The sequence below is a fragment of the Mycteria americana genome, chromosome 6 (genome assembly GCF_035582795.1).
Source record: "Mycteria americana isolate JAX WOST 10 ecotype Jacksonville Zoo and Gardens chromosome 6, USCA_MyAme_1.0, whole genome shotgun sequence".
NCBI classification, from domain to species: Eukaryota; Metazoa; Chordata; class Aves; order Ciconiiformes; family Ciconiidae; genus Mycteria; species Mycteria americana.
This window is the reverse complement of record NC_134370.1, coordinates 68,751,749-68,778,334: the sequence shown is the minus strand read 5'-3', so window position 1 is coordinate 68,778,334 and position 26,586 is coordinate 68,751,749. Positions and strand designations below refer to the sequence as shown.

At 53.8% G+C, this 26,586-nt stretch overlaps 1 protein-coding gene and 1 long non-coding RNA gene across 6 annotated transcripts in view; both read right to left on the bottom strand.

Annotated features, from left to right (window-relative positions):
* Positions 1 to 11,553, bottom strand: part of SMAD6 (SMAD family member 6) — a 45,231-nt gene extending 33,678 nt beyond the window's left edge. Inside the window, exons 1-3 of the mRNA XM_075506398.1 lie at positions 9,828 to 11,553; positions 7,683 to 7,739; positions 5,780 to 5,857 (exon numbers count right to left, since the gene is read on the bottom strand). Of these exons, the coding sequence (XP_075362513.1) occupies positions 5,780 to 5,857; positions 7,683 to 7,739; positions 9,828 to 10,626 (934 nt within the window). The 5' untranslated portion in view covers positions 10,627 to 11,553. The remainder of the gene's footprint in view (positions 1 to 5,779; positions 5,858 to 7,682; positions 7,740 to 9,827) is intronic.
* A 2,253-nt stretch (positions 11,554 to 13,806) lies between these two features.
* LOC142411842 (uncharacterized) overlaps positions 13,807 to 26,586 on the bottom strand; it is a 146,353-nt gene continuing 133,573 nt past the window's right edge. For 4 of the 5 annotated variants that reach the window (XR_012776307.1, XR_012776304.1, XR_012776305.1 and 1 more), the window contains 3 exons: positions 21,660 to 22,604; positions 19,572 to 19,739; positions 13,807 to 14,124 (listed from right to left, as the gene is read on the bottom strand). This is a non-coding gene — a long non-coding RNA (uncharacterized LOC142411842). The remainder of the gene's footprint in view (positions 14,125 to 19,571; positions 19,740 to 21,659; positions 22,605 to 26,586) is intronic. The other variant, XR_012776306.1, reaches the window with a different exon arrangement.

Below are 26,586 nucleotides of genomic sequence, written 5' to 3'. Positions count from 1 at the left end.
GAAGTTCTCCCAAGCATCGGGAAGGATGCTGCCGCGCGGTCACGCTCTCCGATGGGGATTCCAACATTCACGGCCGTCCATGGCCACGTGGGGAAAACCTTCACACCGAGCAAAGAATTCCTCTCTGAAGCACACTGGAAAATAGATGCGCTTTATTTCCCGTTGGCAAACTAAAACTATGGAGGAAAAATGTTTAATATAAAAACATCTGACAAAGCACCTCCAGGATGTATTTTTTTGCATCAAAGAAGTAGCTCTTGGCAACAGGCTCGCTCCTCTGACAAGAAAAGTTTTTAGCCAAACCCTGATTGTTATAGACTGCACAGGGTAAGACACGCCAGCGAACTTAAAGTTAAATATGAAAGAAAAAGGAAACCAAAACCATTACTGGCCCAAATAAACATCTGTCTGTGATTAAACTGGATGCACAGATATGCTTTGCCTTTTTTTTTTTTTTTTTAAATGGATTTATGTTTCTGCAATAGGATGGGGAAGAAAAGGACAAAAAGGCTCCACGGTGCTGCTGGGTCAGACCCACCCTGCAGCCCCCAGCCCACGGCGCTGCCACCCCGAGCCAGCACCCACACCCAGGGCTGCAGTGGGAGCCCGGCAGCCGAAGCCAGAGGAGATCATCAGAAAGTTGCAAAACCAACATTTCACCCCCAGAAGAAACTGCCACCGTATTAATGGGAAAAATATCTTTTTTTTTTTTTTTTTTTTCTTTCTGTTAACAGGTAATTTCACAATCTCTCCCCCAATCTGGAAAGGGCAATGTTTGCCCAGTTTCCACACATATCCGCCTTACATATTTATAGGCTTTTTTTTTCCCCCCCTACTCCTAACACACAGGATCTTCATAAATTTCCTTGTTAGCATAAATCCTTGCAGTCTGTTATTTCTGGGGGGAGAGGAAGAGAGACGTTCACTTTCTCCATTCAGTGGGTTTTAAAATATGCTTCCTTAAGTTCATCCTAAATATTGCTGGAAGCAGAAAAATCCCTCCGGCTCTCACTTTGGAGCTGTGGCATTGCTTCAGCGGGGCTGAGTCATCAGCCGGGATGGACGGGCACGCTCCCGCCTTCCTCCTCCCTGCGGGGGTACGGGGACCCTGCTCCCCAAATCCTAACCCCCAGTCCCACCACTGCCCTGCAAGCAACTTCTCCACCTTCCCAGGCCCTGAAAAAAAACCCCTAAAACAATTCAAATAAGCTCCAGCCCATTCAGTCTCTCTTTGTTTCTCCTCTCTCTGTTAATTCACATTTATCCTCCACTAACTTCGGAGGGGATAATAGAGAGTAAGTCCCTGGGCAGAGCTCATCCGTACGCAGACCCTGCCATCTTCTAGGCTTCAACAGAGCTGCTCGGAGCAAACTCACGCGCGTGCTTCCACTTTCGGGTAGGGCTCCCCACCGCTCTGCAGCGCAGAAAGGAATTAATCACTCCTCCAACAAATCACCAACTCACAACTTCTTTCGGATGCACGTTCCCAGCTACAAATGGGTTCACCAGAGCTGAAACTCTTGAAGAGCTTTAGCACATGGGAAGTGAATTGATTTCAAAGTCCAAAAAAGAAAAAAAAATATTAGTAATTTTGGAAAAATCTCAAGCAGCATCTTCCCTGGCTTCTTGCTGCTGGTGCAACCCCTCTCACCAGCTCCTGCTGTCCTCGCTCTTCTCCTGCCCTCCTCCCATTCCCAGGTCTCGCTTCTCCCCTGGTAGCACTTATTTCTCCTTTTCTCTCTGCTCAGGTGCATTACTAAGCACCCAGCCGCTCTCAGTTCTCCTATCCGAATCCGCCCAGTGCTGAGCATCCCCTAACTCCGGGCAGCGGCTCGGCCGGTCCGTGGCAGAAGGACCGGGTGCAGGATGCGGTCCTCCGGCGTGCTGCAGAACTCACGGGAGGCGGGTTGGACGTGGACACCCACACTCTGCGAGGAGCCTTCTCCCTCCGGAAAACCCTGCCACACACAGGGCTGGAGCCTCGCGGGCAACATTGGTTCACAAAGGCATTTCCATATGAACAATGAAACTTTCCGCACAAACACTGGTATGACTCCCGATTAAGCGAGGAGTAACAAGCAGGCATGTAGGGACACATGAGACAGGCTCTAGTGATGAGTGGCTCATTTTGAGGAAAAATAGCTATCTAAGAACTTGGCACTGACTACTGCAGGCATAGTCTTTGTTAAGTATCTTCGATGGAGACACCCAGCCGGTGCGGGACCTCTGCACGGTGGCCGGGGACTCTGCTGCGAGGCAGCACTGAGCTGCACCCATCGCTACCTGTCTGCTCCTACAGCTAAGTACTCATCCTTATTTATTATGGCTCCAAAGAAAACCAATGCCTCAACATTTCTGCGGTCTCTAGAGGATGGACAAGCTGCTCCAGACCTGCAGCGGCTACAAGCATGGAGACCCACGGAAGGCTCCCGAGCAGCAACACCACCATTTGCCCTCCTACCTGTGCTCAACCCTTCCCCTCCTGCACGGTCCTTAGGACCTCCAGAATTTAATGCCACCGCTAACGAGAACTCTGATTGCCACTCGTAGGAATTCATGGGGCTTTTCTAGCCAAAAAGACAGACTGACGCAGCGTGCTGCGCAAGGGGAGCGCTGAGGAGCGGGGCTATTTCATGGTCTTTAAGAGAGGGTCCTTCGCAGGGAAGGTGAGGGATAGATAGCCCTGTGGCATTTAGGGGAAGGCAGGGAATCCCAAAGCCCGTGGCCCACAACATCTGCTCCAGCACGTCCCCACCGTACTGAACCAGTTCCCGCAGCAGCAGCGCAGCCCTCTACAAGCCTGGCAAGTCTAACGGGTACAGCAGCTTCTTGGCATGTGGTAGAGGAGCCAAGTCTGAGGGGAAGGGAAAAAGAAAAAAAAAATTACTACAAATGTTCCACCAATTATGAGTCACGGGGCTGAGCCTTTGTTTCTGCCTTGCTGGATTTTGCCCTTTCCCTGGTATTTCCCCAGCTCCGGCCGGGGGAGCCGCGGGGACGCCGACACCGGCCACGGCTCTGCCGGCACCCGGGGGACGGGCACAACCCCGGCCAGAGGAGTCACCTGGGCTCAAAATACAACTCCCAAAACAGCAGGTTCTCTTCACCCCTGCTCCCCAGGCATACACGGCTGCAGAAATAAATCTACTGAGGAAAAGATGGAGCCCCTCTTTGTACTCCCGCAAGCCTGAATGTGACACCGCTTGAGCTCAGAAGATGGAAACTTCAGGATCAAACACCTCCAAGTGCCGTTTCCCACCAACCCAGATCTTCCCAAGCCATTGTACCTCACTGAGAAATCACAAACACCCCCAATCCGAGGGAAATGCTGTGGCTGGACACTGATCCTTGGACAGACAGCTTCATTTCATGACCCAAACGCCTTGAACCTCAGATGAAGAGAACTCTGGGGCATCATCCATCAACCCAGCTCATGACACGGAAGGTCGCATCCACACAACTACTCACAACTTGTGCTTCCAGTTAGCATTGACTGTTACTCCAAATTTTATAGCAAGCCTGCTAGTTCACTGAAGACTTTTTCCTCTTTTGAAGAGCAGTATTATAGCCATGAAAAGGTCTACTTCAAAAAGAGGGCTTGGGTTTTTTCTGAATTTACACATATGACAGAGATAATCTTTTGACTTCATGCTAAAACTTCCTGTTTAGAAGCTCATCAAGTAAACGAATAACAGTAGAAGAATGGTTCTCTTTGTTACCCAAAACTGAATTTTGTGGTTTTAGTAGGAAAAGCCTTTTTGATGATCAAAGCTGAAGCAATAAATAGTAGTGGCTTGATGCTAGATCCAAAATGTACTTATTTTTGGAACGGGAGTTAAACGCACATTGAGCTCCTTCGGTACGCACAAGAAAAGGCAGGGAAGACCACGTGCTTTGTGTATCGTTTACACAGGCCTACATTTCAAGCAGACCTATTAAATAAGTTGAAATGCAGAATAAACAAACTGAAATATGGCAGATGGACTAGAGTCTAAGTGGGTTTTCTCCTTTTACTTCCCTGTGATGACAAGTATGGGTTAACTTCAGTGAAGCTCTTATCCTCTTTCAGCAATCACGAGCACTGGGGAAAAATAAATCACACAGCCCCAGACTCTTATTAAAAGTTACACCATTGGAAACTACACAGGGGGAGAGGAGGTATCCGATTTCAGTACAATCTCGGTCACATGTTATCATTATATTGTTCAAGTAAAAGTTAAAATCTCTCTTCTATTCCAGAAAATCCACCAGATGTCCCATAAAGAACTCAGCTGTGAGAGAAGCTAAACCATTACATCCTTAGGAACCCCGGTTTTCAAACTCGGCTGCTATAATTAATGCCAATTATCAAGTTACAGTAAAAGCCATGGGCATGGGGAGCTTTACGGACGTGTATCCAGCCCGAGGAATGTTTGTGAGGAATTGCAAACACATATTTATTATAGCACAACCCTGAGCGATCCAACTCCTGGCTATCAATTGTTCCCCTGCTATGGACACTTGGCAGCACAACAAAAGCAAGGCGGGCCGGCACGCTGGATTCGGCACGCGGCAGCACCGCGGCAAACCCGACCGCAGCAGGAGAACCTTAAAGGAGAAGGAGAAGGGAAAATCCCTGGAGGGAAACGCGCCACCATGCCATGACGCTGCGGTGCCGTGCTGTTTAAATGCTCTTTAAAGTGCCGCGGAGTCGGGATGGGCTTAAACATCCCAAGGAAGTCGCAGGTCTCACCAAACCGGCCGTAAACTCTTGCAGGCGGAGAACGAGAAGAGAAAAGCCACAGCTAACGGACCAGTACCCCAAGGGTCCCCTCCACCACCATCGACTTAACAGCATCCCCCAGGGAGAGCAGCAAACCCCGTCCACACGCTCAGCAATCCGGCAACTCGGCACCAAGGTACCCAAGTCCCACGCCACCGCAACCGCTGAAGGAGGTACGTGGGGCTTCACTGAGACGAAGGTTTGTCTACCTTCATCTTAGCTCTCAGACCATTAACCAGGTCATTTCTTACATAGAAATTAAACCTGGTCCTACAGGCAGGTCCCTCCTGCCCCTCATGCAGTCAGTCCCCAGCCTGGGACGGGACACCAGAGGGGAAGGACACGAAACGATCACCGCAGCCAGAGCCCAATGCCAAGCAAACGAAAGCCCCGACTCTCTACCTGCTTGCAGAAAAAAGCACCCCAGGCCTTACAGAGCACCATTAAAGGAATGAAAAGTTGCAGGGGTGGCGCAGAGCAAAAACCAGGACCTAGTTAAGCAAAACTTTGCTCAGGAGCTTCAATGGCGTTGTAGCTGGGAGCTCTGCTCATGAAAGCAGAGTTTGCACTGCAGGGCCAGGACCCAACAGGTAACGCAAGCTGGACGGACTCTGCAAGAACCACCACAAAGCAGCACTGTTTGAAACGGCCTCACCGCTCCCACCATGAAAATGGTGACGGCGTACAGCCCAGCCCCACGCCAGCCCACGACCCCGGGGCTCGAGCGAGGTCTAGGCGGCTTCCACGGGGGACACGCACAGCCCCATGGTCACCTCCCAAACGTCCCCACTCGTCCCAGCACGCTCCATCGGACAAACAGCATCTTACAGCAACCCACGGAGCGCAGACTTCTCTGAACAATCGACTCAAATAACTGCTCTTTTTTCCCCTTCTTTTCACACCGAGAATATAAACCAACAGCAGCACCACAAGTCCCTGTCTCGCCTTCTGTCCTGCCCCAGCCACGAGTTCCCCGGCGCAGACCACGGGTGTGGGAAGGCGCAAACATCTGCCAACCTGAGAAGTCTCCGGGTGTGACGTTGGGCGAGTTTGTAGCCTCTGTTTCAGTGTAAGACAACGTGGAATCTGATAGATCTGGAGACAAAGAAAGAAAAAAAAAAAAAAAAGGCAGCATGTTTAGTCCTCCTGCGTTTGCAAGTGCTACGTGAGCACCCTTTCACTTCCCGTCACCAGCCCACCTCTCCCCAGGAGAAACTCTCCGCCAGGCCAGAAAGCAGCCATTAACTCTGTACCTCTACTGTGCAAATGCAAAGTTTGAATTGCTTCGACCACAAAAATAACTGCAGTTAAGTTGATCAAACAAGTAGGAACTTGGTGCTTACTGGATAAAGTTACATTAAGCCTCTAAACAATTCATAGTTACTATACTTAATTATCACCATTAAAATTCTTGAAGCTGTTTATTCTTGCTTCCTTCCTTCCTTCCTCTTTGCTGAAGCGAAGGAAACTTTGTTTTAACAAGTTAAGAGTCTTTGTTATTCTCTCTTGCTTACACCCCTCTAATTAAGTGCTCAACTGTTTGCTCACAGATTAACTATTATTTTTCCAATCAAACAAGCCAGTGAAGCAAATTTCAATCCCTGGCTGTTGTTTTAATGAAGTCACGTGTCACTCACTATCATCTCTCCCTGCAGCACAAGCAGTTTCTAAAAGGAATTAACTTGGAAGGGGGAGCGCAGGGAGGGACAACTCCTTGTTTTTTCCTCCATACCTAACCAAAAAAAAAACCAAAACAAAACAAAAATGAGAAAACCCATGAGAGGCAAATTTTGCTCTGCAGGACGCTCTGGTTGCTGCCGCGTGTCACAGACCGGCTGCAGGGACGAAGGAGCCGGTCCCTCGGACGGGCGTGCACGCACCGAGTGACGAGCGGCTGCGTCGCAGGCAGCTCCCAGGCCTGGCAGGGCAGGGACTCACCTTTGGCATGGGGCAGCTCCCGCCTTCCCTCGGGGCTGGGTGGGACAGGCGGGCACGCTGCCCCGCTGCCCCGCTCCTATCGCCCCGGCAAACCCTGCCCGTCTCCCTTGCCACCTCCCTGTCCCTGCCCCATGGGGAGCGAAAGCAGCTCGCCTCTCTACCCCCTCTGTAAATCACAGCCACTGACCACGGGACGAAGGGAGAAATCCCACGCTCCCGACGCAGCCACAGCTGCGCCAATGCCGGCAAGAAACCCAAGAGGGATGTGGGATTCCTCCCTTCCCTCCCGCGTCTTTGCTTCCCATTTACTTGAGCAAGAAGCGGGCGCCGAGAAAGGACGGCCAGGATGCAGCGATGCCAATTCAAAACATCTCCAAGCCAACGTGCACCATGCGGGACCAGGCTCCAAGGCCAGGTCTTGTGCCAGCAGCCTTTGCTTCGTGCCCAGCCTACCCACCCAAGCCGCTTTTTCACTAGTTTTTTTTAAAACGCTTTTGTAATTCATCAGGAAAAGTGAAAAGCCATTCAGAAATTACACAGTGCTGAGTTTCAAAGAGTTTACGTCTCATTTGACTATGGAGAGGAAGGGTAATAGCCGGTTCCTCCACGGTGCTGCGCAGCCAGGGCTTTATGGAAATGGCACCCAGGAGCTCCGACTCCCCCTCCGCTCCGTCATCCCGCAGATTACACACGCAGACAAAACATGGTGTCTGGTAACCTTTCATTACGCCTTCATTAAAAATAGCGCTTCATATTATTTTGGAAAATATGCATGTGTCTACACAGTAATTTGGTATGATAAACTGACATCCATTTACTTCTCAAAACCCGTCAGCTGATGCTTGCTCAGAAATAATGAGCAGCCATAAAACCCTGACTTGTTGGCTTTTGCCTGACGTGCCATGTAGGGATGTCTTAGAACCAACACCAGGCCTGCACCATGAAAGAGCTGCTGGGACATCAAAAGGGAGAAAACACATACCCAGTGGCTTTTGCTCATCATTAGGAGACAGCCGAGAGTAGGGAGGTGGTGGAGACTCTGGAAAAACAAAACTTCATGTTAGTGCTGTGTTTGGTTCATCAACGAAACCCTTGCGCTTTCTCTTTTAGAGCAGGAACTCCTCCAAGGTTATAAACGCCCAATGGAAGAAAACCCATTTGGAAGCAACTCGAGACCAAGAGTTTTCCAAATCTTTGAAGAATGGGGGTTCCACCTTGCCCTTTCAAAGTGGGCTTTACTCCTGAAAATGCTGCAGTTCTCCCCTACACCCCTGCCCCACATCCCCGCCTGGGCACCCACAACCTGAAGCACACAAAATGTCACGTTGCTCCCAAATAACGACGCTTTCATCATCTGCGTTGGGAGACAACCCTCCACCCATGGCTCAAACACACACAGACTTAACAAGAGCTCCCTGAACACACTACAGGGACTGAAAAAGGGTGTCGGGTGATGAACTCCGCTCTTGGCACACGAGGCCTGACACTAGGGGCCAGGCTGGCTTCAGCCAACAAGCCACCAAAGTAACTTTGGTCCACCCCAACAAAGCAGCAGAGACCTGCCGTGATCCCGCTCAGGCTCTCCTGCCCCGCTCACCCTGACCTCCACCCAGCAAAGCACCCAAGCACCCACGGCTTTAAGCAGCAGCACATCAGCAGTCGTGCACTTGAAGTCAAGCAAGTCCTTGGAAGTGCTTTGCTGAATCGGGTCATCTAACTGGCTCTTGCTGTCCTTGTAAGAGTCAAGACCACGTGAAAGGCGGACAAAGATCCTCCATCAACTTCGTGCACTGGTTAGAGGGTTTTTTTTCCTTCTGAATTATGGCAGCGATGCGTTTCTTGAATTATAACTTGCTAAAACTGAGGAGTGTGCAGCCGGCTGGGCATCAGCCACGGCACCAGCACTGAGCAGACACTGACCGCAGTGAGAAATTGTCCTGAAAAGTCAATGGCATCACATTGACCCCAGACTACTGAAACGAGGGTGTCCTCCTCAGTTCCCACACGGATCCGAAAGCAAGGCACTCAGCGGGCCGGTCCCACGCTAGAGCCAGACCTGCTGCCACAGGGGACTTTCTTCGAAGCACCGAGGCGTCTTCACGCCGCTCAGCTACGTCACCCCGCAGTGACCTGGGTGACAAACACGAACACGGACGGTCTCTGCAGGGAGCCACGCAAACACTTGCAGAAAAGGGCATCGAGGCCTTTCCTGGGCTCCTGCCACCGTCCCCAGCGCCCGGTCGGAGCGGGTGGGGCCCTGGCACAGTCCCCCACTATCAAAATGATAAGGAGCCACTCGATAAAAGCTCTGCTCTCTACTACTCCCTTGCACAGGGCTGGCAGCCGTACTCCGCTGGGAAAACAACTACCGCTGCAGGAAAGCAACTGGGAAACTTTGCCCGTTTCTAAAATAAAATGCACGGTTCCTACAAATGCTCATCGACTCCAACGGAAGCACAAAAGCTGCTTCCAGCCTCTAGCGATCTTCGGGGGAAGCACGCCCAGCATAGAAGTTTCTTTCAAAGAAGCGATGCAAAGCGAGGCAGGATGCCGGATTGCAAAATAAATACAAAAAATCAAAGCTCTCGCCAAGAAAGGGCCGGTCAGCAGGAGGTTTGGTGTCCTCCAGGATGCCTCTGCCCGCGGTGAAAAAAGGAGAAAACCCCGAGAAAGGCATGAGCCCCAGCTCGCCCCGCTTCCACGCGGGTTCGGCGTTCCCTCGTGGCCGGGGCAGCCCCCGCAGCCCCCTCCCGGTGCACCCGGCGGGGCCCTGCGGCTTTAAGCCGGCGGCGGTAATTGCCCGGCTCCCCGGCCGCTCCGATAAACAGCGAGCCAGGCTGGCGCCAGCAGGATGCGAACTGCATATTATCGCCCCTTCTGCACCTAAATAGCAGGGGGACCTCCGCGGGAAGGGGGGGGGGGGAAGAAAGGGCTTTTTAAGCACAACTGGGAACCGCTCTCGGCTGCCGGACCCCGGGCCAGGCGCATCCCGGCCGGGCATCCCCGCCGCTGCGCGGGGCCGCGCCGAAGTAAGCCGCGGAAGGGGCGAGAAGCCCCAAAGCCCCAAATCGGGGGTGGGGGGAAGGACCCCGACTCCCCCCCCCCCTCCCCCCGCCCCGCTCCTCACCTGGCCCACAGAGGCGGCTGAAGTGGTAGGGGTTGCAGCAGACGGTGGGTCCGTCGGCGACGCCGAAGCTCTGGCACTCGCAGAGGGGCTTCAGCTCGGCGGGGTGCTGCAGGTCGGGCCAGCGGAAGAGCTTGCCCAGGAGCAGGTGGGGGGGCGCCGCCTGCCCCCCCAGGCGCAGCTCGGTGCGGGCCACCAGCACGCAGCCGCTGGGCATGCCCCCGCGGGACTCCACCGCCTCCAGCAGGCTGTCCAGCGAGCGCTCCTTCAGCCGCTTCAGCAGCGAGTAGGTGACGGCCTTCAGCTCCTGCTCCAGCAGCAGCAGCCGCGAGCGCGCCTCCCGGCCCCGCCGCTCCGGGGAGCCGCCGTCGGTCGCGCCGTCGGGGCCGGCGGGGGCGACGGCGGCGGCGGCGGGGTGCTGGGGGCCGCCCGGCTCCCGCTCCTTGAAGAGGCAGCAGGTCACCGTCCGGCCGTCGCTCTCCCGCGCCCGCCGCGGGCTCGCCCCCTCGGCGCCCTCCCGCCGCGGCGGGGCGCGGAGCCGGGCCCCGCGCCGCTCCGCCATGGGGTCCCCGCCGGGCGCCGCCTCGCCCGCCGCCCCGCCGCGCCGCTCCTCCGCCTCCCGCAGCAGGCTGCGCGCTACCGCGCGGATCTCCGCCGAGGGGTTTTTCTCCGGGGTCTTGCAGCTACCGGTGGCTCCGAGGTCGTGGCCGCTCCTGGCGCTCCCATCTCCGCCGTCCCTGTCCGGAATGACGCGGCTCCTCCAAAGTCGCCGCACCAGCCCTGAGCGTTTGGACCTGAACATACGACACGCGGGCGGCCGGGGGTCGCGTCGCTCTCCGCCGCTACCCCCCCCCTCCTCCGCGGGGCTCCTCGCTCCGCCGCCGGCTTTATCTCATCTCAGGCTGCCCGGAGCGCCCGGCGCGGCGGCTCGCTTCCCCGCGGCCCTGCCCAGCGAATCGCCGACGGCCCGCGGCGGGGCCGCACCATGGGGGAGGCGGCGGGGCGGGAGCGCGGCGCGGGCATAGACGGCGCCGCGGGGGCTGCGCCGACGCCCGCGGCGGTGCGGCGCCGCTCCCGCGGCGGCGCTGGGGCTCGGGCGCGCCGCGCCGTGCCCTACATCGGCTGCCAACGCGCGGCCAGGCGGGGAGCGGCGGGGGCGGCCGGCGGGGGCGCGGGACGGGGCCGGGGAGAGCCCGGGGCAGCGCTCGGCTGCGCCCCTCGGCGGCTCCACCATACAAGGTGGGGGCAGCGCCGCGGCGCGGGGTGCCGCCCGGCGGGGAACCGGCGCCGGGGCCGCGCTCGGAGGTACCGACTCCCTTCGGCCGAAAATAGTCGGGGAGGGGGAAAAAAAAAAAAAAAAGAAAAAAAAAGAAAAGAAAAAAAGACGAAAAAAAGAGTCAAAAAAGCGAAAACGCAGCAGCAGAACCCAGAGCGAAGGCCGGTGTCAGCACGTGAGTTGTACGTATCCCAGAGGCGCGGCCGCCGCTCCCGCCGCCGGGGCGCAGCGCGCTCCGCTCCCGCGGCCGGCGGGTCCCCGCGCTCCCCTGCGCGCGGCTGCCGGGGCCGCCGCCGCCTCCGCGCTCGCTCGCGCCCGCCCGCCCTCGCTGGCTTTTGTGTGGCTGGGGCGCGCACGCAGGGCCCCTCGCGAGCGGCGGCGCGATTGGCTGCCGCCCATCATGTGCCAGTCTAGACACTTTGGCGGCTCCGCGCGGCACCGAGCGTTGCGCAAACACCGGCTCAAGTTTCCGAACTCTTAAAGGGACACGCGCCCCGAGGCCCCCTCGCCGACGGCGGCAGCCCCCGCCCTCCCCGCCGCTCCGGGGAGGCGCCTTCCCCCCGTCCCCCCGTCCCCCCCCCGCGCTTCCAGCGGGCGGGCGGCGGCGGCTGCCCCGCGGGGACCGGGAAGGGGCGGGGGGGGGCGGAAAGTAGGTCAGGGCGGCGCGGCGGCGGCGCAGGGGTTAAGGCCGCTCCCCCCGCCGGAGCCGCCGCGGCGGGACACACCCCCGCGATGTATCAACTTGTCCGCCGTGGCAAAAGTTCAGGCCCGGCGCGCGCCCATTGGCCCGCCGCCGCGTGACGCGCGGCCCCGCCGCCGCCCATTGGCCCGGACGCCGCGCCGGCACCGCCCCCTCCCCCCCCCCCCCCCGCGCGGCGCGGCGTGCCCGTGAATGAAAGACATTCCGCGGGCGCCGCGGGCCGCGCCGCCCCGGGTCCCTGCGCCCGCCGCCGCCGCCGCGGGGGCCCAGGGCGGCGGGGAGCGGCCGCCGGCGGGGCCCGGCGTGCCCCGGCCGCGGCCCCGCGGGGGAGGCGGGCGGGCGCCGGCAGCGCCGCGGCGCGGCCGCCGGCAGCGCGGGGGGGGGTAGGGCGGGGAGCGGCGGCCCCGGGGGAGGGGGGGCGGCCCCGTGGGGGCGGTGCGGCGCCGCGTCCCGCCCCACGCGGCCGGGTGGGAACGCCGGCGGCGGCGGAGGGAGGGTGCCGCTGTGGGGATGGGAACTCCCCCCCCCCCCCCCTAAAAAATAAATAACCCCCCCTAAAGTGGCGATTCCTCTTGCTGACCCCGCCGCGGGAGTTCAGGCGGCCCCGCTCCCCCGCGTGGAGATTGCACGGGCGCAGCAGCCGCTGGCCGTGGCAGGGACACGCTCCGGAAGAAGCGGCTCCCGCAGCCGGCCCCGCTCCCGGGGGGGCCGGAGCGGGGGGCTCTGCTGGCCCGCACCGGCAGCCGCACCGGCACCGCGGGCCGGAGAGGGGCCGTTGCCCTCGGCCGCGGACAGCGGCTTCGTGTGCATCAGTGGAACCTGCTGCAAAGGACAGAGAGTAAAGGAGCTCTGTCTGGAGGATCGGCCTGAGAACCCACTGGGGAACTTTTACTAATGAGCAAAAATAAATCTTGGCCATTTATTTCCCAGCAGTTGACCAGCTAGGAAAAAAAAATAAACCCCAAAACAAAACAATAAAAGTATTTCGACCAACAAATTGTAGGCAACCTGCACGTTCGTAGTTTTTCTCTTGGCGTCTTTGGGTAGCTCTTGCCGTAGCTGAAGGCTCGTGTCCACGTTTCCCCAAACCTGCGCTGATACGCCTAAGAACGTGATTTAAATACACTCGGTTAAGTTAGTACAAATTTTTTTATGGCAAACTTAATTTGCGTGCATCAGCTTAACGTAAGGGATTCCAAAATACTCCATTTAATATCAATGTGTGTGTGCCGCCCAGGTTTGCAGCAACGTAAGTATAATATGTAAATAGGTCTTTTGACTTTAGGGTTACTTCTGCCCCTACTGACCTGTAGGACCAGGGGCAAAGCTCCTTTTCCCCTGCCCTTTTTGGCTGAGTTTTAGGAACTGTGCAGCTTGCCTTGTTAAAAATGCAATGTAAAAAATCGTATAAATCCTGTTGAGGGACCTGCTGCCTCTGCCATTGGGTTTCCTAACTGCTACGGACGGGGGATTGATGGTCCCTTGCAGCGCTGTCCTCCTCCGATCGGCTCCCTCCCTCCGTAGAAACCAAACCGGGAGTAAAAACAGATGATGTTATTTGGGAACTGACTCACTTTGCGTGGAAATGATGTCCTGGGACGGCTGTGCTAAAACCCAGGGCTCTCACCGACCCGCAGAGCAGCGACATTTTACACCTCTGTCACCGTTTAGAGCTATTTATAAAACTCAGCCAACATCCCACCGGGGTAGGAAAACGCTATCGGCCTTTTTTCACGTTGGGGAATTAAGGGGAATAAAGGCATGGAAGGCAAAAGATATAGGCAAAAAATAAAGGCATGGAAGGCAATAAAGGCAGAAAAGATTCAACTTCAGACATGGAAGCAGAAATGGGGATTTCCTGGATCTCGGACCCAGGCAGGATCCGGGCCCATCCTCAGGCTGCTCCAGAGAGGTTCCGACGCTTGTTTAAAATCCACATCGATCGACCTGTCCTGCATGACCCCAAGATTGACCTCCCTAAATGCAGCTGATGCTTTTCTTTCCAATATCGTATTTACAAACTGTCATCCGAATTACAATATGTCACAAATGTGCAATTACCAACATTTAAATATATATAAATCTTAAATATAGCACTGTTTAAACTAAGGAGAGGTTATTATTTCAGCAAGCAACGTCTTACCGCTTGTCCAACACTATATAATCATGGTGCGTGCAATATGGCATGAAGAACAATGGAGCTTTCATGGGACCCAGGGCGGCCGACCATCTCTGTGGGCACAGGTATGCGATGGAGAAGTCCTGATTTCACCCAGAGTGCCATCCGTTTCAGCTCTTGCAACAAGAGTACATTGTTCCGTGCTCTAACGTGGGCAAGAAAAACAGAGCACTCAATTGTACTTGCCATAATGCACATATAATTTATAGTAATGTTGGTTATTAAAGGATTTCTAGTAATTAACAGCAATGTGCTCTTTCACTGCCTCCCCCCCCCCCCCCCCCTTTTTTTTTTGCCTCTCATCATAACAAACATTCCTGGGAGATGCTCTGGAACACATCCTATAGGTCTTGGCACAAATGCTGGAGAGAAGCTTTTGAAAGCCTGCCAATCTTATCTGACATGGATCTCCCAGGTACTATATAAAGCCAAATCCTCTTGGGCCCAGGAGGACCGTGGGTGGCCGGGAGGGCACCGGCACCAACCTCTTCCCCAAGCCGGGGTGGGGGAGACGGGGGAGAGGGGCCAGCGCTGCCATTGCGTCCACACCAGCACGGTCGGAGGCATCAGCAGAGCCCAAACCTGCAGGCACGGACCGCTGCGCTCTGGGTTTTCAGTAAGGAAAAATAATCTCATAAATTTCTGCTTTTTTTTTATCTCTAGTATTTTATACGTTTCCGGTCAAAGAGAAAGATGCAGAGGTTAAAACACAAAATAAATAATTGCCATTTAAATAATGTTTTGGCAGCTCATTTCGTAGATTATTTTAATTCCTTGAAAATGGGGTTGAGACCGGGACCCTGTTGACTCGATGCCGAGGGGCAGCAAAGGCTGGGGGACACACGGCACCCCCGTTTCACCGCCCGGGAACGGGGGCACAGAGCGTATGAGCCCGGCCAGAGAAACCACGACAAAACTGCTGCACCAGAGCGAGGGGCTCTGCCAAAAACTAAAATGCCTCATAAAATCAGGCTGGTTTTGCTGGAAGCTGATTTTGAAAGGAACCAGAGAAAAAAAAGTTTTGACAACATCAGAATGTCCCGTTTCCTTTGTTTTAATGACATTGCCATGATTTTCCAGTACAAACCGACTTTTCACTTCACTCTTGCAAATGTTATATTCTGTGCGGTAACACACTGTGATAGGACTTTGGACCATCTTCAAAATGGAGAAAGCTAAAATCAGAACAAGGCATTCTGATAAATCCAAAGTTTAAAAAAAAAAAAAAGTTTGAAGAATTTTCCTTTATGGAGACTTTCACAACCGCTGGAGTCCATGCTCCCAGACCTCGGCATTTTGAAACCCTTCGTGCGGAGGATGCGATCTCACCCCGCCACCTCGGCACGTGCCCCATCCCGGCTCCTCCGGGCTCGAGTTGTAGCCGCCCTTTGCCACCGCTCCTGGGACATACGCGAGGGCATGCGTCAGGGGAACACATGGGTTGTTCCACATCACCGTACGCTGAGTTAAGACCTGGGATTTGCTACCTTCACGTGTTTTCCAGTCGGCAATAAATGCAGTTTGCAGATGGCTCCAAGATAGCCTGAGGTCATCGGTTTGCACAGACTGCTCTGAACTGTGTGCGCACGAAAACAGGGCTTAGCTTGAGCGCGGTGGATTCGCCCGCGGAAGCACAGCTCACGTCCCGCCGACCTCGTGCCCCGAAAGCGGGTTTGCATGTCCCACTGCAGCAGAGCTTGCACACAGAGCCTGCGTGCACATGGCAGCATCGCACCCAGACCCCGACCCGCTCGAGGCAACCCTGCTGTGTGTGACAATGCCCCGCGGCCACCGCCGGCGTGGGCAGACAGGCTGCCCAGCTGCTGGCAGAGGTGGCAGGCACCCACGCGGCTTTTGCCTGCATCCCCACAGGGAGCAGAGCAGCCGCACGTCTTCTCCCAGTGAAGCTGGGCCATCGCTGCACGAGCCTCCTCCCTGCCAGGAGATGCCCAAGTCAACGCATTTGCATCCTAGCACAGCGATACAGCCGGGAGGGTTTTGCACTGGCAAAATTTGCGCTGGCACCTTTCCTCCAAGTGGGATCCAAGTTTTGCCATCCAGTGACTCCATCCACATCCCCACGGGATCCAGCGGCACCACGGCGGGTGCTGCATTTGCTGCCCAGGTCCAGCCTGTCCGATGGGCTCAGGGGGTGAACCGGGGCCACAGCAGTCAAATTGCTTAGGGACGAGTTGAAATTAAATATCCTCCAAAATTTATCCGAATCAGGAAGGGGACGGGGGAAAAAAGGGACCAAATCTGATAGAAATTCGCCAAATACTGCATTTCACCGGACCTGAAATTAATGTTAATGGGTTAATGGAAACTCCACAAGGCAAGAGCTGCTGAGTTTCCAGGCTTTTCAAGGCCCTTCCCACGAGTATCTGCTGTGGGTGGGGACAAGCTGACTCACAGTTTCCAGGGCTGTAGTAACATTTCAACACCCCAGCGCTCCAGCCTTGGGGACTGATGGCAAAGAGCACATTCCCAGCAGAGTGGTTGGGAAGTTTTTTGACAACGTGTTTTCTTGTGTCAGAAAATGTCACTTCGGTGAAACCAAAACTTTTTTTTTTTTGTAGCGAACTACCAGTTTCCACGAAGTGCTGCTTGAAAAGGTTGCCTGGGCTCAAGCCTGCATTTCTAGTCAAACCCACAGAGGTAGAATCATCTCCCAACAGGTCCTCACTGGTGGGTGATGGCACCCACCCATGATGGTCCCCACCCCAGGAGAGGCCCCGTGCTTGGAGCAGGGACATGGACTCTCGCATCCCAGGACAAGATCCAGCTCTACGGGCGATTGCAGCCCCATTTCTTTAAAAGTCTTCTGGGTGGAGCTGGGTCAATTTGTATAAATAATTAAGCAGTTATTCCGACTTTAACCCTGGAGATGAGAGCGCCCATCTGAGATACGGGGTATTAGGTTCAGTTGCTGGTTTGGGTCAGGACAAACAGGGATTGAACTGTGGTCAGGCCAGTTCCATAAGTCCAGGATTATCCCCTGTGCTGCTGCTTTCATTTTGTAGGAAAACAAATTCAAGCCATCCCAGTAGAGTCATGCTGCCATCCAAGGAAAGCCCTGGTGTCTCAGGTTTTGTAGGACAGAAAGGCTGCCTTCATCCAAACCTAATGCCAGCCTCCACAGCAGAGAAAGGTGGTTTTTTCCCCTTAATAAAAGCTGTATTTCCATCTCTCTCCAGCTGCCCCTCTCCCCGAACACGGCCAGAGGGACCTTGTTTAGTCCCACTGCCTTGCGGTGTCATTTCATATCCAGCCAGAGACGAATATTCACCCACTTTCTCCATTTGAAAAATACAGAACAACTAAAAATGTATCCTTGCTATGAAGTTTCGTTATTATATATTCCAGGCAGTGCGAAGTGAAAAGAGAAATTTTGGGGAGTATCGCAGAAGGTGCGTGTCGCTCCCAGGGAGAAGCTGGCTGGGCTGGGCTGGACCGGCGGTGGCTTCGCAGCCTGAAGTCATTTGCTGCCAGGCTCAGTGAGGGCAAAGGATGCTGAAGCAGAAAGAGCTGCAGGGTGCAGCTTCCCACTGGATCCAATCCACGGAGAAGAAACAGCAGCAAAATTCACAGCAACAAACACAGACAATTTCCAAACATTTCCAAACCATTTGCATCTGCTGTTTCTTCTAGGCTAAATTGCAATTTTTCCGATGAGAGAACAAGCCGAAGGGACACCTTGGCTCTTGTGTCAGTCGTAGGGCACACGGTGAAACATGAAGAAGGAGTAGCATCTTCCCCAGTCTTTCCCAATGGTGCCGAAAATCCCGGCCGAGAAGACCACTTCTCTCTGAGCAGGCTCAAGCAGACACCTTCATAAAATCCAGCGTAACCTCAGCAAAGCAGAGCTATCGTACACTGAAAAGGATGAAGAGCTCCGCGAAGCGTGTCGAGGCTTCGCTTCGCTGGTGTTATGGGGAAGGCGATCGGTGAGTGCGTGCCACCGGCAGCCGGGCATCCTGGGCTCGCCAGCCCACCATCCGGCTTTCTGCTGGCCGCCTGCGCGTGGCTGCGTCTCAGGCGTGCGGCAGGTCCGACCAGGCAGGCGCAAACCAGCCAGGGAAAAAGGAGAAGCCGTTGGACTTGAACTGAACCCAAGCCAAACTTCTTCTGAGGTTCAGCAAATTTCATGTCAATAACTTTTATTCCTCCTCCAGCAGCCAATACATTTCCTGACCGCGGGCAGCACCAGCAATGCGTGCTGCCATCGCCCACGCAAGCCCGTCCTCTGGCTAACCGGGCAGAGACTCAAATGGGGCGAGATCCGATCTATCAGCCGATTCCCGCTGCTTAATCAAACCCAACTCTAAAACCTCTGGAGTTTTCCTGTACCGCCTCCTCACACTCTCCCTCTTGATCCCATGCAAGCACCGTTAATTTACCTGCACCGTGGTTTTTCTTACAACGCTCTGGGGAGGCAAGGAATTGCTGCTGACTTCCTCTTGTACTCATCTGGAGGGCTTGCAGCAGAAAGGATCCCTCCTTGGAGGCATGTCGGTGCCCAGCTCTCATGGAGTCCAGTGGGACGCAGAGATCTAATTACCTTTGCTGGACCGGGGGAAAGTGATGTGCCCAAGGTAACGGGGAGAGTCTGGGCCAGAAAAGGGAACAGAGCTCATGTGAAAGTCGAGCACTAAAAGCCTTCTCTGCCTGAGGAGGACTGTGCAGGGACACAGGAGCTCCTCAGGGTCCCCACCATGCACAGAGCACCTGCGAGCAGCCACGTGCACCCACCAGCCAGGGAGCCCCTGCCTGAAACCGTTCCTTTCTTTTCCATTTTTCCCCAGCTGAGCACACTGGATTCAGACCGACAACTGCTGAGAACCGCTGCTCGCTCAGGAGGTTGGTATCAGCCAAGAGAACACCACTCCCGGGTTTTGATGGACTTGCCAGTCCTGTGCCCAGTAGCTACGAGTAGGTCTTGTTGGTTGGATGCTCTGTGAAACAGAGCCAGTAGCCCCAGTTTGGCCCCTGGTGTCAGCATCCAACTGGCCCATGGGGACAGAACTGTCCTCTGAGGAGGTTCCCCAGCTGTCATGCCCCAAACCTGCTCTGACCCTGAGCTTTTCTCCAGGATGAGCTTTTCTCCAGAAGTTCCTAAACTGCTGTATACACCCAACGAGCGCTGTGGGACCTACTAACAAAATACAGGTGTTACTTCTTCTTAGAGAAGATGGAGGGGCTTAGATCACAGCTCTTCTGCGTGTGGGTTTCCGAGGACTTCTCGGGGTTGGAAAGCAAAGCTACAATTCCTCAAAGCAACAGGCTCTTGTGGCCCTACCTCCACTTTACAGATTCACTAGATGGCTGCAGGACGTGGATCTCCTGACCACAGTGTGGCACAGGAGTGAACGACAGGCATCGTTACTCCTCTGTGCTCTGGAACGAAGCTGCTGATCCAGGGGAAGATCTACCTGCCATCAAACCTTTCAGTGTCTTTCCTCATGCCAGTGACAGCGATTTTCTATGTCCTTTTGAACTGATGGTCTCATAAAATGAGGCATGTGGGTGGAGAGGATGAAGACGGTGACTCCTGAGCCTTAATCTAGTGCTTTATCCAGGAGGACATCCTACCTCGCGGTCAGTTATGAGCAACCACCCTCCAATGGATCCTGCAGCAGTGTAAGCACAGCGATCGGCTCCCAGGACTCACACGGGCAGGTACTGGTGCAAGATGGAGAAGTGGATGGGGAGGAGAAGTCACATTCAGCCAGTCCAAGGATGGTGCAGCCTCTGAGACTCCTGCAAGAGAGAGATGGACGTGCTGAGTCCAGCCATCCGTCCGCATGAGAGCAGTTTGGGGATTTCTAGGCCCACAGAAACTCATAGCATCTACCTCAGCCTCGTTCTTTACTTCCCCAGTTGCAGGTGGAACAGCAGGGCTAGCCATTGAACTCCTGTCCTGGGCTGGCTATAGAGTCTGGCTGTATCACGTAAAACAGATGCTCTCTTCAAATAGGAAGAGAATTACAACGGCCCGCGTCCACCAGAGGATACATCTAAAAACCACACCACCCATAACAAACACACAGGAGTTTGTCCTTTTTATCAGCATTTATTCAGCAGCCCGTGGAGACAGTCTGCCTTTCTGGAGCCTTTTCCAGGCAGATAACACCCAGTTCTGAAACTGCCCTTTACTTTTTTTTGGCTTGGCTTTGGTGAATTGTCATTTTTGAGCTGGAAAGGGTCTATCCAAGGAAGAAAAACAGTCCAGCGCTGCGTGCTGCCACCACGCTGATCTAGCAACAAACTGCGTAATATGCCAAGCCCAGTGCCTTTAAAAAAAAAAAAATCTACCCCTATCCATATTTACCCATACAATTTGCAAACACAAAACTGGAAGTTCCCTGGGAGGGCAGGATTAAAAAAAAGGATTATTCTATTTGGAGCTGGTCCAGAGAGCAGAGGGAGTATACGTATATGTCAAAAATGGATTTTAATTGAGGTTTGCTGTGTCCAGTGGTGCTCTCCTAGAAGCAGGAGCTAAAAACACGGTGGGGCTGGACGAGAAGGAGGCATAGGTTGACGAAGACATCAAAGCAGATCTGAGAAAGGTCAGATATAAATGGCAACCTGTCCGTTTATGCAATAGTTTGCTCTTCTATTTACGATGGTATTTTCTGGGAAGAGCTGGTCAGAGCCAACTAGGGCAGGCTTATAAAAAGATAATTTTTCTCCCTTAGAAAACACAAAGACAGACAGACGGGGCTGCTGGCTTTTCTCCCTTCCCAAGATCTGCTGCCCTGGGCAATTTGTTCTGTTGCAGCAGCTCTTTGCTGAAGTGACTGGCGTCTGGTCCGCTTCAGAGCAGACGCCAGTCACTCCAGTAAAGAGCTGCTTACCACATCTTTGGTAAATATTTTCTGCAGTGGTGCAGTAGCGTCTTAAAGAGCAGCACTGTTATTTCGTAGGCATCTCCAATAATAACTCAGAGAGAAGCAGCCACAAGACATTAGCAAAGGCTGCTGCCACTGACCAAAACTTTAGAGAAGCAGGAACAGAAGTGGGAAGAGAATAGAAATAGTGCCTGAGTCATTGGCCGGAGAGGCTGAACGCAGCAAGGGCAAAAAAAAAAAAGGCAGGCTTCAAAAGCTGGTGCCGGGACACGTCTGTGGGACCAGCACACACACTGGTCTGATGCTTCCCCAAATTTCTTGCAACCTCAAAATGGGGATATGAAAATCATTATGGGAAAAAGAGAATATTGTCTTCTCTGTTTTGAGCCTGGACCAAAGGTAGCCAGAGGCAATCGTTGCTAAAGTACCAAAATGACATCTCTTTTTGTGTCGAAACTGTATTTTGAGTATCTCTGCTGGCAGCTGGCTGCAGGATCTCCAGGGCTTGCTCATGCAGAAGTATGTGAAAATATAAAGCAGGATTAGGGAGGAAAGGAGCTGACCCTAAAGTCATTGGCGCTGCTGGGTGTCACTGAGAGCCAATCGCCCTTAAATATACACCAGGACACAGAAGTATACAGTTTGACCCAGCAGTAGCACAGTTGCATCTTAGACACCCAGCACACGGAGCAGGCTTTGCTGAAAAAGGAGATGGTGGTTGGAAGCCAGTCGGGTCTCCAGGGGATCTTCTCCATCCCATTGCCACACCATGGAATGAGAAAACCCCTCTCTGAGCAGGCACCCTGTGGGGTCGGTCCTACTGTACCTTCAACTGTGCTGAGAAACCGTCTCTGTCCAGGAAACTGCTGGCTCCAACGTCTCAGGCTGTTGCGAGATGATCAGAAGCAGCAGCTTCTTCCCTAAGGCGTCTTGGGTGCCAGCAGCACGTCTCCCCGCTGGGCAGCCGTCCCAGCCACCAGCACGGCCGCACGTGGGCACGGACCCGTTGGTTTGTGCCTGGATGAAACACCAACCAAGTCAGGCAGCCCTGGAGGTGCAGGTCTCCTCCGCAGACCCCTTATCATCCTTTTGGAGCCACGACTGGGGTTTTCCATAGTCCGGCATGCATTTATGACACTGGTATTTTGGTGCCAGCCGCCTCTAGCAGCCAAGCCCTTGGAGGGTGTCAACTGGCATAGCTCCTATCACCTTCAGTGGACAGGTCTCAGCCAAAATCTGACCATTTATTTACCTTCTTACGCAGGCGATTACCTGGGACCATGCCTGACCGCACAGCCTGACCCTGCACACTGGCTCTTACCCACCCTACCCAAAGTCCAGCCTGAGCTACAGCCGACCTGGCACAGGGATGCGAAACTGTCCTGAAATGGCAGAAAGCTTCCCATAGCCCGTCAGGCTATTCCAGCATAATCTGGGATGAGAACTAGAGGGTGGAGCACTGACCAGAGTAGATATCTGGTGACAATATCTGATAGAAAACAGATTTTATATAAGGGGAGTGTTATTTAGCTCTCAGCCTCTTTTTATTTGGCTAGTGAGTGAATAATGATTAATGCACGGTGATCAGATGTGGTGAACCGAGACCAAAAAAGCAACAAGAGAGTGGAGAAGAGCTCGGCTGAGGGCTCAGGCGCCGGATCTGATGGAACCGAGTCCCAGCAGTTCTTGTCCCACTTCTCATGGGACCGGCTCTCTCTTCACTGAGCTTCATCCAGCCCTGTGGGAGGGGACAGCAGCTGGTCCACAACAGCTAAAGACAAGAGTCATTTGGGAGGAAAGACAATAAATTGCATTGCATTAAAAAAAAATAATCCCCAAAGTCAGGTTAGGACATCATTTTTGTCTCAGCTGCAAGATCTCCCAACACCTCCTGAAGGCACCTCCAACCGAGGACCGCTGCCACCCCTGCTCCCGCGTCCCCTCGCTGTGACACCGGTCAGTGTTTGTGACAATGACCCACGGGATGACCAGTGCCTCGCACCGAGGACCAGCACGCTGCCAAACGCGGGCCCACGGTCCCTCTGCTCTCGATGCAAACGTTAAACGCACAGGACCAAAGAATGACATCAACCATCCCAACACAAGCTATTTATATCGTCATTAGCCAAACAACAAACGTTTCTCTCAGAGTCGTAAAGCAAGGGTGGCATTTTTATTAGCTGAGGTTTCCTCCTTTCTTTTTTTTTCCCCCTCCTTTTTTATGGCCTTATCCACAAATACTGAGAGCCAGAGGGAATTATTTGTTACTTACATTAAAGCAAGAAGCCATCAGACCACAGCACTACAACCACTCCCCATATCATTATTTTCTTCTTTTGGATTTATATGAACCTCATTATTAAACCTTAGCTAATGCAGACATCCTAACAATGCACCGAGTGCTAATAACTGCTAAGCAGCATTATTAATTATTGTAATTACAGCATTTAAAATATATTTTGATTATATTAAAGAGAATACTTTCCTACTTTTCCAACCAAAAAAATCCACAAATGTAGCTTATTAACACTAATTCTATTCTTATTGGTAAAACTATTGTTAGATTTCAAAGGCAGCTAGTCCGGGCCCTAAAAAAATATATCACGCTGGGATGGCGTGGCATGTTCTCAAACTCTTGTGTCGCTTCGCTGGGGTGGGGGCTGGAGGGAGCTCGGCAAGATGTGTTAGCGGGGACTCGGATGAGGAATTCGGTCCTTGAAGTCCGACAGCACCCAGCGACGGTGGCCTTTAGGAGAGGCATAAATACATACATCCCCCTTACAGCTTACATCCCTCCTGACATCCCCCCTAAAGCTGATTTCAGCAGATGCTGGCGGGCTCCGTACAGGCTTGGGGGAACCAGGATCACCCCGTCCGACGGGTGTTTATGCGCAGTAGGTGGGACCGGGAACGGTGGGAAGCACCTATCGGCTCACCTATGGCGAATTATAGAGCTACTGTTATGGGTACAATACAGGGCCACGATCCTGCGACAGGCACTCTTGTCGTTAACCCTCGCTTTTAACGTCCAGTGGAATTATTCACGCTGAACCCAGACACACAAATGGCCATACAAACACACAGCCGCCCTTTTAATTAAAGATGTGCTGAGATAAAACGCTTCAGAAAACAATTTTAAGCAATTAAAAATAATATTAGAGGTGTTTGTCTACCCAATCTGCATGTGTCCTGAGCAGCTCGGGTCGGCTTGCTGTATTTTTACCATCGACAGGAGTGCTTGCAGCGATCCCCCTCCGCTCCGCTGGCAGGCTGAACACGCATCCAGCCGTTTCTTTGCTCCAAAGAGTTAAGATTTCACTTGTCAGGTTGTTTTTGTTTCTATTCACATGTCAGTGCCTGTCATTTATTTAGTCAATGGGACATGTCCAAGGGATGGAGACAGACTGGGTTAGTCATTCTGACCGTGGGTCGCCAGTCACTGCAAACTGCTTGAGGTCATTTCCAAAAGCGCCACTAACAATGAGAGGGAAGCTGGGCCCGGGAGACCTGCAGGAAACGGCGCGGAGATTAAAGACAGAGATAGTCCTTTGCAAAAGTACACTGGAGGAATGTTCCCTATGTTCTGTCAACAGAGTTTCTTCCTCGCTCAAGACTGTCTATTTTAAGTCTGAGCCCGCACCAAAAATGGAAATCCTTGCTCAATGGCTATCAGTGGATCTTGGGTTTCTGGGGCTGCAGCAGCCGAGGAAACGAACCCTCCAGCTCGGCCTTTGTTGCCGGAGCCGCTTGAAACAATTCCTCCTTGCGGCAGCTCTCCACCGGGTTTGCTCCTTTGCCTGGTTAAAGCACAGGGTGTAAAACCTGGCTGGAGCCCACGGTACTGCCCGGCGCTGCCTGCGAGCATCGTCCCCACCGGCGTACCCCCAGCGTACCCCCGGCACTGCCGTGGCACTCACCGGCACTGCCCTGGGCACGGCTGCGCCCTGCTCTGGGGATGGCATCTCAGCCCACGCAGGGCAGCAGAAAGCGGAGCAGGGCTGCAAGGGCCACAGTTCAGGCTCGATCCGCACGTCCAGGATGCTCTCCTATTTGAGGAAGGGAATGGAAAAGAAGCGTTGAAACGCAACCCTAAATATTTGCTGCAGCATCTTGGGCTGAAATCAAGCCCCATGACTGCAGATTTGGGGGAACGGGAAATTCCTCTGGCAGCCATCTGAGCGTCAATATAGGGCTGAAATACAAGAGCAGTTTTAGGTGTAGAGATGCACATTTTGCTTTTTAAGCATCTCTTTTTAAGTAAGAGCAGCTTACTTAAAGCTGCTCTTACTTAACACATAAGGTACCTCTGGGTGTTTTGGAAAACATTAATAACAACCACATGATTGGTGTAAAACACTGATTTTCCATCCAGACACACTATTGTTTTCAGATAAACACATTCCATCAAGCTTTTTTGTATCCGAACTTTCTACATGGGGCTTCTGCGTCTCAGGCAGACGGGAACGGGGGTTTGACAACAATAGCGGTGGCCCAGGAGGAGCCACCGGTGCCCGCTGGCTCGGGAATCAGTGACATGGGCTAAACCTGCCCTCCGGTGCGGGTGCAGTCGCCGGTGACGTGGGACAGGGGTTGGAGGTAAGGAAGGGACAGGAAAAAATGCTGCACAGTGGATTTGAGCTGCTTTGGAGAGATAGCGAAAGGCAGAAAATGCATTTCTTCGAATACAAACATCCATCACGGACACACACGAGAGTATCCAAATTCCTCAGTGTTATATTTATGAAGCCATTCGGAGACATGATGCAGGCCAGTTCCTGTAGATTTTTCCATGTGTTGTTAAAGATTCAAAGTACAGAGTAATTTTCAGCCTTTGAAGACATTGGTCTTGGTATTGCAGAGCCCGGAGGCTGCTCCAGGCAGGGTCTGTCTGCGCTGCAGACGGGAGATAACGCAGAGCCACCACCAGCGCTGAGCAAGCTTAGGAGTCAGGCACGGGCCAGGAATGACGGCGCGGCGGCACTGGGGGGAATTTACTCTGCTTGCAGATAAGGAAAGCATCCTGCTTTAAGCATGGGGTAAACAACTTTTAATACACAAGCTAGTTATCTGGAGAGTCCCACGGGAGGAAGCGTATCTGGTGCGAGGCTCCGCAGGCACATCTGCGCTGTGTGGCACAGCACGGTGCGGGGAGGGTGACTCAGCCCCGGCGCCCAGGCGGTTTTGGGGAGCCCGGCTGCTCATGGGTGCTCACTGGGGTCAGGGCCAAGGCTCCACCAACTTGCAAAAGGGAATCGAGATAGCTGGGTTTGTCTCCGGGAGGAGGACCGGGGCTCCCGGTCCGTTGGTGGTTGCACATGTAGGACTTGGGCCATCCAAGTTAGAAATCACAAAACAGCTGGGCAAAATCAGAAAGACTCTAAAAAGAGACTTAAAAACTCTTTTTCAGCACAAAACTGCCAACGCCAATCATTTTTTCCCACTAATTACAGAGAATGCCCTACCAAACTAAATTCAGGTGTGTTTTCATTGATAAGGCCATGAAAACACTCACAAGCTGGAGAAGCCAAGTCGTTTCATCGCAGCATGATAACATTTGGGAGAAGTGACGAGATCACGGCCACTCCCTGGTGCTCCCCGCGTAGCTGCAGGCTTCATCCCTCGCTGCAGAGCCCAGGGCTGAAACCTCGATGAGAATCGCTCCCGGTGGCACTCGGGGAACGCGGGCATAAGCACGGCCCTTCGCCTTATCGCGGAGAGGCGACGGAGTCAGGAGAGGCGATGGAGGGAGCAGG